General features: G+C 41.7%; 1 protein-coding gene across 1 annotated transcript in view; it reads right to left on the bottom strand.

Annotated features, from left to right (window-relative positions):
• The window catches only part of VPS35 (VPS35 retromer complex component), a 361,777-nt gene that overhangs the window by 178,037 nt on the left and 170,380 nt on the right, over nucleotides 1-13,360 (bottom strand). Inside the window, exon 8 of the mRNA XM_069216632.1 lies at nucleotides 1,542-1,651. Coding sequence (XP_069072733.1) covers nucleotides 1,542-1,651 — 110 coding nt within the window. The remainder of the gene's footprint in view (nucleotides 1-1,541; nucleotides 1,652-13,360) is intronic.

Raw genomic sequence — 13,360 nt, 5'->3', positions numbered from 1 at the left:
TAGATGTCTGTCATTCAAAGGCATATATCTCACCCTTTCCTATTCATCACAGGGTAGGACAGGATGCAAAAGCATGCATGATTTGGCACCTTGTCCTTCGATAATGGAAGTGTTATAATGCTAATCTTGTGTTATGTATATTGAGATGAGACCCCTGGTCACACTACCCTTCCTCACTGTGACACCCTAGGCCATGGCTGAACGTCGGTGGCTCCGTTATAGGTGGAGCTGCTGTATTTGTTCCCCCACAAAATTTATCCAAAAGACAAGCAGGGCTTGTTCCCTTGCAAAGTTGATCAAAATATCGGAGTCAAGCACAAAGGGAGAAATATGTGCTTATAGTAAAGACCATTACATGTGTTAAAACTGGTGTGTCCTTAACATTAATGCCAAAAACATGAACTGATTTACGAACAACAAATGTAAAAAACGTTAAGGTAATGCATGTCAGAGATGTAATTCCTCTGTTATTTCACGTTTTGCCTAATCTTGCATTCCCCAAGAGTGTTTGCTATTTCATCATGTTGTGTTTCTTTATTTTTTTCGTGCATCTTATTGCTCTTGTATAATGCATACTTTGAGTCGTGCCAGGTGTTATTACTGGCTTTGATAGAGAGCACTGGCGCTCAGACTGAAGACAGCAAAGCAGAGTGCCTGTCCGTGGGTTTTCCTCTCTGCAGAGCACACAACAATGGTCATGTATTCCAACAATTGAAAATCTGTGAAAATATGTGTGAAGGGGTGCAAAGATGTCAAAATATATACAAGGCAAAATTAAATAAAGTACTTAAATGTGCATGTGTGCAGTGTGTGTTTAGAGGTGGTGAAGTGAGGGGGATGCGAAGAAGTGCATTTGAGGGAGAGTGAAAGGAGTTATGAAGAGGAAAGAGATGAGGTTGAAGATGTGCAGACAGACAAGATATGCAGAGAAAAGGGGATTACATATCTAACATAAAGCGCACATAACTGAAGGGCATTACTTCTTCCACAGGCCTCAATAATATTTAATTCACAATCTCACAATATCAGAATTGAACCATTGTTATGTTAATAATTTATAGCAAATCACTGATGTCACACTTTAATCTTAAACAGCTAATAACCATTGACAAAGCCAATAGTACCGGCAGGTTTTATGCGTATGTCAGTTGTTGTGTTGTATATCTGGATGCAATAACATCTCAGACAGAAACCAAAATATCGGGTGGCACACTATGGGAATCACAGAAAATTATTGTTACATGTTTTACATGTTCCCTTTTAGATAGCCCCCACTTTTGCTATCCCATTCAAAGACTTGACTGCAGCCAGTCGATGCCTCATGCAGTGCAAGACAATGGGCAAGCCCATACTTTAAAAGGCTTGACGTTGTTGCACTGTACATTCCCACTGCTTTCAAAACCTTGCTTTTTTCCCTAAATTCACTGCTTTAAAATTGCATTTTTTGGCCCCAATTTGTACTTTAAAATAAACACAAGGTGAACACACTGCACATCACTTTTCACAAACCACCAACTTGCATGTGAAACAAAAAAACGTACCTATCAATTAAGGCAATGATAATGTTTTTCACATTTACATTTTGGTGCAGTTCTGCACAGGCCCGAAGGAATGGGTTTAGGGTCTGAAGGTGAAATTCATCTGGAAAAACCTGGTAAGGTAGAAAACAGAGTGTCAAATAAAAAAATACATGAATTGCTTACATCAAACAACAAAATCATTTATCAGATGGCGCCGTACAAACAAAAGTCTTTTGAACAACCAATGCATAGTCAGCCCACTGCAGCTCTTTACTGAAGGAAGGAATTCCAGCTCTACTGGTTCAATAACAAATCTGCAATGATTTTTCATCAGCACCAAACGTCTCTAATTTCTCTTACAGAAATTATAGCAGACTCCAATAAACGATTTTGAGGCAGCCATTCTAGTTACTGCTAACAGCATTCCATCCTGAATTACATAAAATAAATATATGCTCATTTGTGGGTATGAATGTTTAACAATAGTTATTTGTCAGATATGTTTGCAATAACCAGCAACAAGAGGTGAAAAACCTGTGTCACAATTCTTCCTTGACGTACACACCAAGCCCTCCACTAAAAGCATCTAGCCTGACTTGAAAGTGAAGAATTGCAACTAAATGGGATGTCAAAAAATATACCAATTGGTGACACACTATTGAGTATTCAAAGTATGCAGAGACATGGAATGATACGGTGGCAGCATTGCTGGAAATTCAGAGAAAATACTGAGATACCAAATTGAGATAAAACATTGACAGGTTAACCCGGATGTAGAAGCTGTAAGCGAATACATTTAGCTTTTTAGGTGCCCTTACAGCTATTTTTAAGATTTGTGTAATGCTTTCTTTCTTCCTCCGATGGCTTGGACTGAGAAGGATATAGCTGGGAAAATATTTTGTTCATGTCAGATCTTGCCAATGTACATTCCTCAGAGGTGCTGAAATGATTTGCAACCTATGATAAATAGGCTAATTTGGATTTACCTAATTCCTCTACCCACTCAAAAAAATTATCCCTTCCACAGGCGGGGAGCTAGGCTTTACTAGTCTATTATTTAGTTTAAATGTTGGACGCTGATTACCATAGAAGAAAGTGTTTCATACCTGTAGACCTGGTTCTGTATCGTAGGAATTGTTATTGAAGACATAAGCGCTTGAATAATTCCCCACTGCTTGCGTAGATTCGGTACACCTTTATGTTATATTTTAGTCCATAGAAACAGCATCCAAAAATGTCTTTGTCCATTAATTTATACATAACTGTGGAAGGAAAGCCTAACAGAGGACTAATTCTTTTTTCATAAACGTTCAAAATAACACTCCAGATTACACCCACAGAACTTCACTGCAGAATTCTATTACATGCCCAAACCCCATTAGCAGAGAACATGAAGGTAAAAATGCAGCTGGTTGGGCATACATTGCCAACAGAAAAAAAGCAACCAACCTCTTTAAGCATGTGGGAGACACCCCTACCCACATTGCATTATACTGGAAGATGCCTCTCACATCCAGTTTTATTTTTAATGGTATAGAATAGAATATACTAATTTATAAGTAAATGCTCAGTATTAAAGCAGCCGGGGAGGTGAGCAGGTCATTTATGATTTCTATGAGGATTCTAAAGATTACAGGAAGGTAACCTTTTCTTCTTCATCGTAGGCTATTCATTAATCGTCACAAAGGTTTGACTACAGCATTAAGCTAAGAAGCGTAGGCAGCAGATTTCACATACACAAAACCATAGAAATTCAACAGTTATAGGGTGTAAGTTACAGTTGCCTTAGAGCAAGAGTTATAGGGTCTTGAGATCAGGATAACTATAACTGTTGAATTTCTGTGGTTTAGTGAGTACAAAATCTGAATCTAACTATAGTGTTCCTCTAACTTTGGTTTACTTCAATGAATTTCTAAGTTTTTTTTAAATTCTATTTCCTAACTATAACGTCCCTGTAATTTCTTTTTTTATGTTAAGTAATATTAAATTACCTCACGTTAATACGGCCTTTGGCCTTGTGCGGCATGGGTTGGCCACAGGAACTGGCCTGCAGCCAGCCCCTGTAGACATTTTTCAATGTGGAATTGCAGAGAAAACACCCTTGGTTTGCCCTGGATAAGTTCAACAAGTTGGGGGGATTTGTCCTTTACAGAAAAGAGGCTTCATCTGGGGCACCTGCTATGTGTATATTTGTAAATTATTCCCGTTGAGGTTCAATTTCTGTGAAATGAGCATCAGTACTAGAACGGATCCTCATCTGCTTATTTATCCAAGAAGAGTCCACAGTTTTGCGCAAAATGTCTGCCCAACTCTAGTACTTTCTACTGGCTAATTAGTAAGTGCTACCTCATTGGTTAAATGTATAGTGCACATTATACGCTACCACTGCTGCACTGCCCCCCTCCCAGTAACACTGTGACCATGCCCCGTGGAGGTGGTGGTCCCCGGTGCCAAATATGGCCCGGGAGGGTACGAGTGGCCCCCCTCCTTCTCAGAAAATTACTTTCACCTCAGGGTGGTGGTGGTACCTGGGGAAATTTACTAGAGAGGAGGGTGGTCTGTGCAGCTCCCCTCTGTTTTTAATGCAAAGCCCCAGGAAGGTGGCGGTCCCCCCGGGGCTTTTAAAGGCCTATCGAGGGACCCCTCCTTATATTTGCATTAGTCTGGTCCCCTGAGCCCATAGCGGTGGTTCAGCCTGTAGGAGTTGAAGTAGTTTGGAATAATGTTCTTAGTACAGCTTGACCTACTGTTGCTTGTTGTGCAGTTAGCACATCTACACAGTAGTGCTTGGTAAATGTATGAGGCGTAGACCATGTCGCTGCCTTACATATTTCGTTCATTTGAATATTTCCTAGAAAGGCCATGGTAGCACCCCTCTTTCTGGTTGAGTGTGCCTTTGGTGTAATAGGCAGTTCTCTTTTAGCTTTAAGATAGCAGGTTTGAATGCACTTAACTATCCATCTAGCAATGCCTTGTTTTGAAATTGGATTTCCTGTATGAGGTTTTTGAAAAGCGATAAATAGTTGTTTTGTCTTTCGAATTAGTTTTGTTCTGTCAATGTAGTACATTAGTGCTCTTTTGATGTCTAATGTATGTAGTGCTCTTTCAGCTACAGAATCTGGCTGTGGGAAGAACACTGGTAATTCTACCGTTTGATTCAAGTGGAACGGTGAGATTACTTTTGGTAAAAATTTGGGATTTGTTCATAGAACAACTTTATTTTTGTGTATTTGAATAAATGCTTCTTGAATGGTAAACGCTTGAATTTCACTCACTCTTCTTAGAGATGTGATGGCAATTAAAAATGCAACTTTCCACGTTAAGTATTGCATTTCACAAGAGTGCATGGGCTCAAAAGGTGGGCCCATGAGTCGTGTTAAGACAATGTTGAGGTTCCATGAAGGAACTGGTGGCGTTCTTGGTGGTATAATTCTCTTTAGGCCTTCCATAAACGCTTTTATGACTGGTATCCTAAATAATGAAGTTGAGTGCGTAATTTGCAGGTAAGCTGAAATTGCAGCAAGATGTATTTTTATGGAAGAGAAAGCTAGTTTTGCTTTTTGCAGATGTAGTAAGTATCCTACTATATCTTTTGTAGATGCGTGTAAGGGTTGAATTTGATTATTATGGCAGTAATAGACAAAAAAATTCCATTTATTTGCATAGCAGTGTCTAGTGGTAGGCTTTCTAGCCTGTTTTAGGACCTCCATACATTCTTGTGTGAGGTGTAAGTGTCTGAATTCTAGGGTTTCAGGAGCCAAATTGCTAGATTCAGCGATGCTGGATTTGGATGCCTGATCTGTTGTTTGTGTTGTGTTAACAGATCTGATCTGTTTGGTAGTTTGACATGAGGTACTACTGACAGGACTAGTAGTGTGGTGTACCAAGGTTGCCTTGCCCATGATGGTGCTATTAGTATGAGTTTGAGTTTGTTTTGACTCAACTTGTTTACTAGATATGGAAGGAGTGGGAGAGGGGGAAAAGCGTAAGCAAATATCCCTGCACAGTTCATCCATAGCGCATTGCCCTGAGACTGATGTTGTGGGTACCTGGATGCGAAGTTTTGGCATTTTGAGTTTTCCTTTGTTGCAAATAGATCTATTTGTGGTGTTCCCCAAATTTGGAAGTAAGTGTTCAGTATTTGGGGGTGAATCTCCCATTCGTGGATCTGTTGGTGATCCCGTGAAAGATTGTCTGCTAACTGATTCTGAATTCCTGGAATAAATTGTGCTATTAGGCGAATGTGGTTGTGAATCGCCCAATGCCATATTTTCTGTTAGGAGACACAACTGTGTTGAGTTTGTCCCTCCTTGTTTGTTTAGGTAGTACATTGTTGTCATGTTGTCTGTTTTGACAAGAATGTATTTGTGGGTTATCATGGGTTGAAATGCTTTCAGCGCTAGAAATACCGCTAACAGTTCTAGGTGATTTATGTGTAACTGTTTTTGCTGTATGTTCCATTGTCCTTGGATGCTGTGATGATTGAGGTGTGCTCCCCACCCTATCATGGAAGCATCTGTTGTTATCACGTATTGTGGCACTGGGTCTTGGAAAGGCTGCCCTTGGTTTAAATTTATACTGTTCCACCATTGAAGCGAGATGTATGTTTGGCGGTCTATCAACACCAGATCTAAAAGCTGACCCTGTGCTTGTGACCATTGTGATGCTAGGCACTGTTGTAAGGGCCACATGTGTAACCTTGCATTTGGGACAATGGCTATGCATGAGGACATCATGCCTAGTAGTTTCAGTATTATTTTGACTTCTACTTTTTGTTTTGGATACAAGGCTTGTATTACATTGTGAAATGTTTGTACTCTTTGTGGACTTGGAGTAGCAATCCCTTTTGCTGTGTTGATTGTTGCTCCCAAGTATTGCTGTGTTTGGCACGGCTGCAGGTGTGACTTTGCGTAGTTGATTGAGAAACCTAGTTTGTGTAGGGTTTCTATGACATTTTTTGTGTGTTGTGAACACCGTTTTAGCGTATTGCTTTTGATTGATCGTCTAGGTATGGGAACACATGTATTTGCTGCCTTCTGATATGTGCAGCTACTACTGCCTGGCATTTTGTAAAAACCCTTGGCGCAGTTGTTATTCCGAATGGCATCACTTTGAATTGGTAATGTATCCCTTGGAATACAAACCTTAGGTACTTTCTGTGTGAAGGATGTATTGGTATATGGAAATATGCATCCTTTAGGTCTAATGTTGTCATGTAGTCTTGTTGTTTGAGCAGTGGGATTACGTCTTGTAGAGTAACCATGTGAAAATGGTCTGATTTGATGTAGGTATTTAATGTTCTGAGATCTAGTATCGGTCTCAGGCTCTTGTCCTTTTTGGGTATCAGGAAGTACAGTGAGTAAACTCCTGTGTTTAATTGATCTTTTCGTACTAATTCTATTGCTTCTTTCTGTAGCAATGCTTGAACTTCTAGTCCTAGAAGATCTATATGTTGTTTTGACATATTGTGTGCTTTCGGTGGGACGTTTGGAGGGAATTTGAGAAATTCTATGCAATAACCATGCTGGATAATTGCTAAGACCCAAGTGTCTGTTGTAATTTCCTCCCAATGTGTGTAAAACTTGTTTAGTCTCCCCCCCCACAGGTGTTATGTGTTGGGGATTTGTGACCTTGAAGTCACTGTTTGTTTTGAGGAGTTTTGGGACTTTGGAACTTTCCTCTGTTTCTTTGAAACTGTCCTCCTCTATATTGTCCCCGAAAACCTCCCCGCTGATACTGGCTCTGGTAAGTGGGCTTTGTTTGTGAGGTTGTGGCTTCTGTGGTTTGCCCTCGAAACCCCCCTCGAAATTGTGTTTTTCGAAATGTGCCTCTGCTCTGCGGGGAGTAGAGCGCGCGCCCATGGCTTTGGCCGTGTCAGTGTCTTTTTTAAGTTTTTCAATTGCAGTGTCCACCTCCGGCCCAAACAACTGCTGTCCGTTGAATGGCATATTCAGCACAGCTTGCTGTATCTCTGGTTTAAATCCTGATGTACGCAGCCATGCATGCCTCCTTATCGTTACTGCTGTGTTGACAGTTCTAGCAGCTGTGTCTGCAGCATCCATTGCTGATCGAATTTGATTATTGGAGATATTTTGTCCCTCTTCGACCACTTGCTGCGCTCTTTTTTTAAACTCCTTTGGCAAGTGTTCAATAAGGTGTTGCATCTCGTCCCAATGGGCCCTATCATATCTGGCTAGCAAAGCTTGCGAATTTGCAATACGCCACTGGTTTGCTGCCTGTGCCGCCACCCTTTTGCCTGCTGCGTCGAATTTTCTACTCTCTTTATCTGGAGGTGGCGCGTCTCCTGAAGTATGAGAGTTGGCTCTTTTGCGCGCTGCTCCAACTACAACAGAGTCTGGTGATAGCTGTTGTGTGATGTACCCTGGGTCTGTTGGTGGCGGTTTATATTTTTTATCTACTCTTGGAGTAATGGCTCTCCCTTTGACAGGCTCTTCAAACACCTGTTTGGAGTGTTTTAGCATTCCGGGCAACATTGGCAGACTTTGATATTGACTGTGCGTAGACGACAGTGTATTAAAAAGGAAGTCATCTTCAATGGGTTCTGGGTGAAGGCTGACATTGTGAAATGCTGCTGCCCTTGATACCACTTGAATGTAGCCTGTACTATCCTCAGGTGGCGAGGGTCTTGCTGGATAGCCCTGAGGACTATTGTCTGACACTGGTGCGTCGTAAAGGTCCCAATGCTTCAGGGTCATCTTGACTCATCCCCGTATGTGTTGGGGATTGCATCATTGGTGGAGTGGCTACCGGTGATAGTTGTGGAGAGTGATGTGGGGATGGTGGTGGTGTTATTTGTTTAGCCACTTTTGCTTGTGGCTGTTTGTCCTTGTCCTTGTTTTGGAAGGCAAGTTTTCGTTTCATTCTGATTGGGGGAAGAGTGCTGATCTTCCCTGCATCTTTTTGAATAAAGAGCCGCCTTTGCATGTGATCTGGCTCTATTGTTTGTAATTCCTCTTCAAATCTGTGTGTCTTCATTTGAGAGGACAGTCCTTGTTCCTCTGAATAGGAACACATTTTCGGTTCGGATGCCGGATGTTTCGGCACCGAAACCTTTTCTGCTGCTTTTTTCGGCTCCGACAAAATCTTTTTTCTTTTCGGCGTCGTGCCTTCTCGGTGCCGACCAACTTCGGTGCCGCTGTCTCGGTGCCGAATCTTTTCTGCGCCACTCTCTCGGGCCCGAGATTGCTGCGTGCCTGTATCTCGACCGGAGTCGGATGACTTCGACACCAGCTCGCCCTTTTTCGGTGCCGATGGGCGGTCACCTACTTTTCGGGTTAAGCCATGGCCTGTTGGCGGTGGCGTCCCCTGGGCTTTGGCAGTCTTTTCGTGAGTTTTTTGTTTCGACGTCTTACTCACGGTTTTCGGCGTTTCTTCGGGATCGACCTCCTCCGAGTCCGAATCCTGGATGGAGAATGTTTCTTCCTCCTCCTCGAAAAACACCCTTGTCCTGTCGGCGCCGACGCCATTTGCAGTCTTCTTCCTCTTCGGTCCCTGAGTGTCTTCCTCGACCGAAACGCTCGACAGGCCTCACAAGTATCCTCCCTGTGTTCCGGTGACAAACACAAGTTACAGACCAGGTGTTGATCTGTATATGGATACTTGCTATGGCATTTTGGACAGAAGCGGAATGGGGTCCGTTCCATCAGCTTTGAAGAGACACGTGGCCGGGTCGACCAGGCCCCGATGGGAATCGAAAAACCCCGAAGGGCCACCGGAGCTCTTCTCAATTCGGTGTCGATCTGTTGTAACTAACCCGATACCGAACGCAAACAATACCGACGATTTTTCTGAGATTCTAACTAACTTTCCGACCCGAAACACGGAGCGAAAAGGAACACGTCCAAACCCGATGGCGGAAAAAAAACAATCTAAGATGGAGTCGACGCCCATGCGCAATGGAGTCGAAATGGGAGGAGTCCCTCGGTCTCGTGACTCGAAAAGACTTCTTCGAAGAAAAACAACTTGTAACACTCCGAGCCCAACACCAGATGGCGGGATGTGCACAGCATGTGTATCTGCAGCTACACATGCCATCGAACATATATTTACAATTTCGAACTATAATGTCAGTTTGGCCTTTCTTTTTTTCAATGAATTTCTACAGTGCTTTTAAGGTAAAGTAAGATATCCATCGGCATGGAGTCGGGTAAAGCCATGCGCCCAACACCCCATGGGAGCAATACCTCTTCCCGTACTGCCTACGGCCAGTCCTTGCACCCAACCCCCACAGGCGTGCATAGCTGACTATGCTTTCAGCAATATAACGGGTGTCATTACCTGCTGACTTTGTGAAAGGGTCAGTGTGCCCAAATATAACACGCATTGGCAAAGCCAATATATGGCTGGGCTAGTTTAAGGGTCTGAGTTTTTGTGCAGTTGAGTTGCCACACATTAAAAAAGAAGAGCAAATGTCACCTTATGGGAACGTGAATGTAGAGCACTTTGAGTCACATTGCTCGACTGAGTAGTCACTAGTAAACATGGGGCACCAGAATCTTTGAAGGTTGAGGGCTTGCACTGTATTTTAGAGTCTAGCACTGTATTTTAAATTCGAACATCTCCCAACTCCTGAAGTAAGCTCTGACTGTTCATCCTCACTACCCTGAGAGCGTAAAGTGCCAAAAAGAAAGGAACTTGACTATCCAATTAAGAGTGCATTACTAATGTGGATCTGTGACAATGGTGGTAAACAGTGGTACCGGCAAAAGATATTATCCAGTAACCTATGAACTATCCAGGATCCCCATAAAAGGCTTCACACATCTAATGTGGAAAATGACCCTGGAACAGTATTCACAAAATGAATTTGAAAACCTTTCAGTTGGTTTCTGAAAATTAAGTGTTGATCATAAAACTGCTTACCATACCCAAAGCCCATCAGAGACATTGATAATATAGATAAACAAGCATTTGCAATGCTTTGGGTCTCGTGTTTGCTTGAGTTAAGGCTATTATCTGTTAACCCATGTACTGAGTGCTATTAACAATCTACCTCTATCTCTTAAAGACAAAATGGCAGAATTTATAACAATGCTGATGAGACTGTGTAAGTCAGACGAAAGCACAAGGTAACACAATAGGAGGGAAATAGAGCAGTCATAGGGCAGTACAAAGTAAATTTTAAAATACAGACACAAAGAAGAAGTATCTTATTTTGTTTTTAATCTTTATGAGAAAATCTAAGGCATTCACTCTTATTTTGAATCTGGTTGATAACTTTCTGGGTACCTACACATCCAAAAAAGACTAATGATCTAAGTTGGTAAACTGTTAAATAAAAAGTGTCACACCTGGATGACAAGTAATTTATAATGAGAAAAGAGATCATCCTCCAAGGTATTACAATTGGGCAGTGGCCTCTTTTACTATTGCAGATTTTAGAACCAAGACCTATTGGGCTGCCAGAATAAAATGGTACCTTTGGTATAAGTAAACTAATTTGAAGATTAAAGGAACTGTAAGAAAAAGGTGAAGAGATACATAGGACACCAAGACATTTAGGAATAAACTGCTGTTGGTATTCATACCATTCACAAATTATGCTCTGCTTGCAACTGTAATTTCCAAGAGTATCTGAGGCGCATTGATTTAAAAGAGTTCTGTCAAATGCTAAATTCTATTACAATGTGTTCTGAAAAATATAAAACAGGTGTAAAATATGTGCAAGGGGTGATTAGACATCTTTGCGGTCTAGGAAAGACTGAGTATAAGTCTAGATGATGAACAAGTTCCAAACTCCCTCTAAACGATAACCTGAGGAATAGGTGTGGCTGAGGACGAAGTTGAGGAGCTAGAAGGTAGGAGAAAACAGCTCAGAGCAAAAAAATACCACTGCACCGAAGGAGGATACTTTGAACGTAGCTCTTTGAGGACTGTGTAAAACTCCAACTTGGCGTCGGCAGGACAAAAACACACAGGCGTTGCTGTGCATGCCCTTAAAGCTTACAATTTGAAAATATACTTATTTCTGTGCATATATGGGGTCAGTGCCCTTCTGTACAATGAGGATATGTGTACAGTCTGCAATAAGAGCTGTTAGGATATAGGAGTATTACGCATGTGTTCAAATCACATGACAACCATTCCACTTAATGTTGCAGTAAGTCTCATTAACAATGCCCAGGAAGTCTGTAAAAATAAAGTGCTGACAAAAATACAAGACAACTTTACAAAATCAACAAAGAGATTGTAGTCTTTCACCTTCTCTGTGATTGCAGAACACATTAGGTCAGTATAAATGAGAAATTTGCAAAAGTATGTCTACTCAAATAAATTAGATGGCCCATGATAAACCCAACATTTAACATCCCAAAGGAAAAAACATCTTTAGAAGAAAGGGTTGTGAGTAAATACAGACAACATATTGAACTAGGTCTACAAATGGAGATCATACATATGCAGGTCTGTTGAATAATTTTCAATGAATACTATGCCAACAAGCTTTGTTTAAGAATGCATTACCTTGAGGGGGTGGCGGGTGACACAAAGGGGCACTTTACAAGAATAAAGGTCCCCCAATAAACATTAAGTGAAACATTTTTTGAAATGGGAAATTATTCATTACGGAAGATATTGTAAAAGTGATAAGATAATGCTTTAGAACACAATAACAAAATAAGCAGAGCAAATTCATGAGCTGCTAACTGTGGAAAGACAACTTTTTTTTCCTTCATGGGGGAAAATGCTTGATATTAGAGTGTGCATTAGTAACTGTACAAAACCACTGTTAAATGCGTAAAGGTTGTAGAGCAGCCGGGAATAAATGAATAGAGGGAAACCATGGTCTAAATAAGCATTGGCAAATGTGCAAATAAATGGAGGAGTGGGTTGAAGGATGGGGCAACACAGAGGGAGGATAGGGGAGATGTGGGTAGAGGATGGGGACACTTCAGAGACAGTGGTAAAGAGGGTGAAGCGAGAGACAATGGGGAACCACATGGACAACAGAAGGTAGGCGGGAGAGGGTGCAGAAGCCAGCTGACAATAAAAGGAGGGCAGGAGATGCTAGAGCACCAACTTGACAACAGAAAGAGTGGGTAGGGGATGGGGCAGCAAGCTGACAATGAAGCGTGGGCGGAAGGGAATGTGTGAGCAAGTTGACAACACATGGTGGGTAGGAGGAGCAAGAGCAGCAAGCTGGAAAAGGTGGTGGGCTGGAGATGCTGGGCAAGCAGGCAAAAAACAGACGGTGGCCAGGAGATGCTGGAGCAACTGCACAATTCTCTGTGAAGTGCCAGGTAGAGAAAAAAAGGGGGGAGTGGGGTAACAGGATTGCTTCAACAACAGGTGAGCTCACTGCTGCACACCACCATCTCCCTGCTTGGGAGGCAAGTGTGTAAAATAAGTGTACACTGTCCTGGCACGAAAAACATTTTATGTGCTTGTGGCATAGTGCACTCCCCAGACATTGAATTCTTTTTTTTCTTTTGGTAAAACTTTACCTGCACTTTCTCTTGCCCTTTTGTGAAGAAACAGTTACATAATCAATGTTGTCAGCAAAAATAGATGGCTATGGTCAAGGGATATGAAGCTCAATACCTCAGGTGACCTCAAATCAAAGCTTTCTATAATGTCTAATTTTCATTATATACCTCTTTGTACTAATATTAGGAGAGACTGAAGGTGAAATTGGAGTACCAAGGATAGCAAATAAACATTTGACGATGCAGTTAGAGAACCCCATGCTGATTTGGAAAGTGTACTTCACAGTCTATGTTTCTTTTTTTTCCCTGTATCTTCTTAATAACTTTACACATGCCTTTCTCCTATGCCAGGAGTTATCTTTATTGCCTCCTTTCCTTTGCTATTTCTCTTTCCTT

The sequence above is a fragment of the Pleurodeles waltl genome, chromosome 12 (assembly GCF_031143425.1).
Source record: "Pleurodeles waltl isolate 20211129_DDA chromosome 12, aPleWal1.hap1.20221129, whole genome shotgun sequence".
NCBI classification, from domain to species: domain Eukaryota; kingdom Metazoa; phylum Chordata; class Amphibia; order Caudata; family Salamandridae; genus Pleurodeles; species Pleurodeles waltl.
This window is presented reverse-complemented; position numbering and strand designations above follow the sequence as displayed.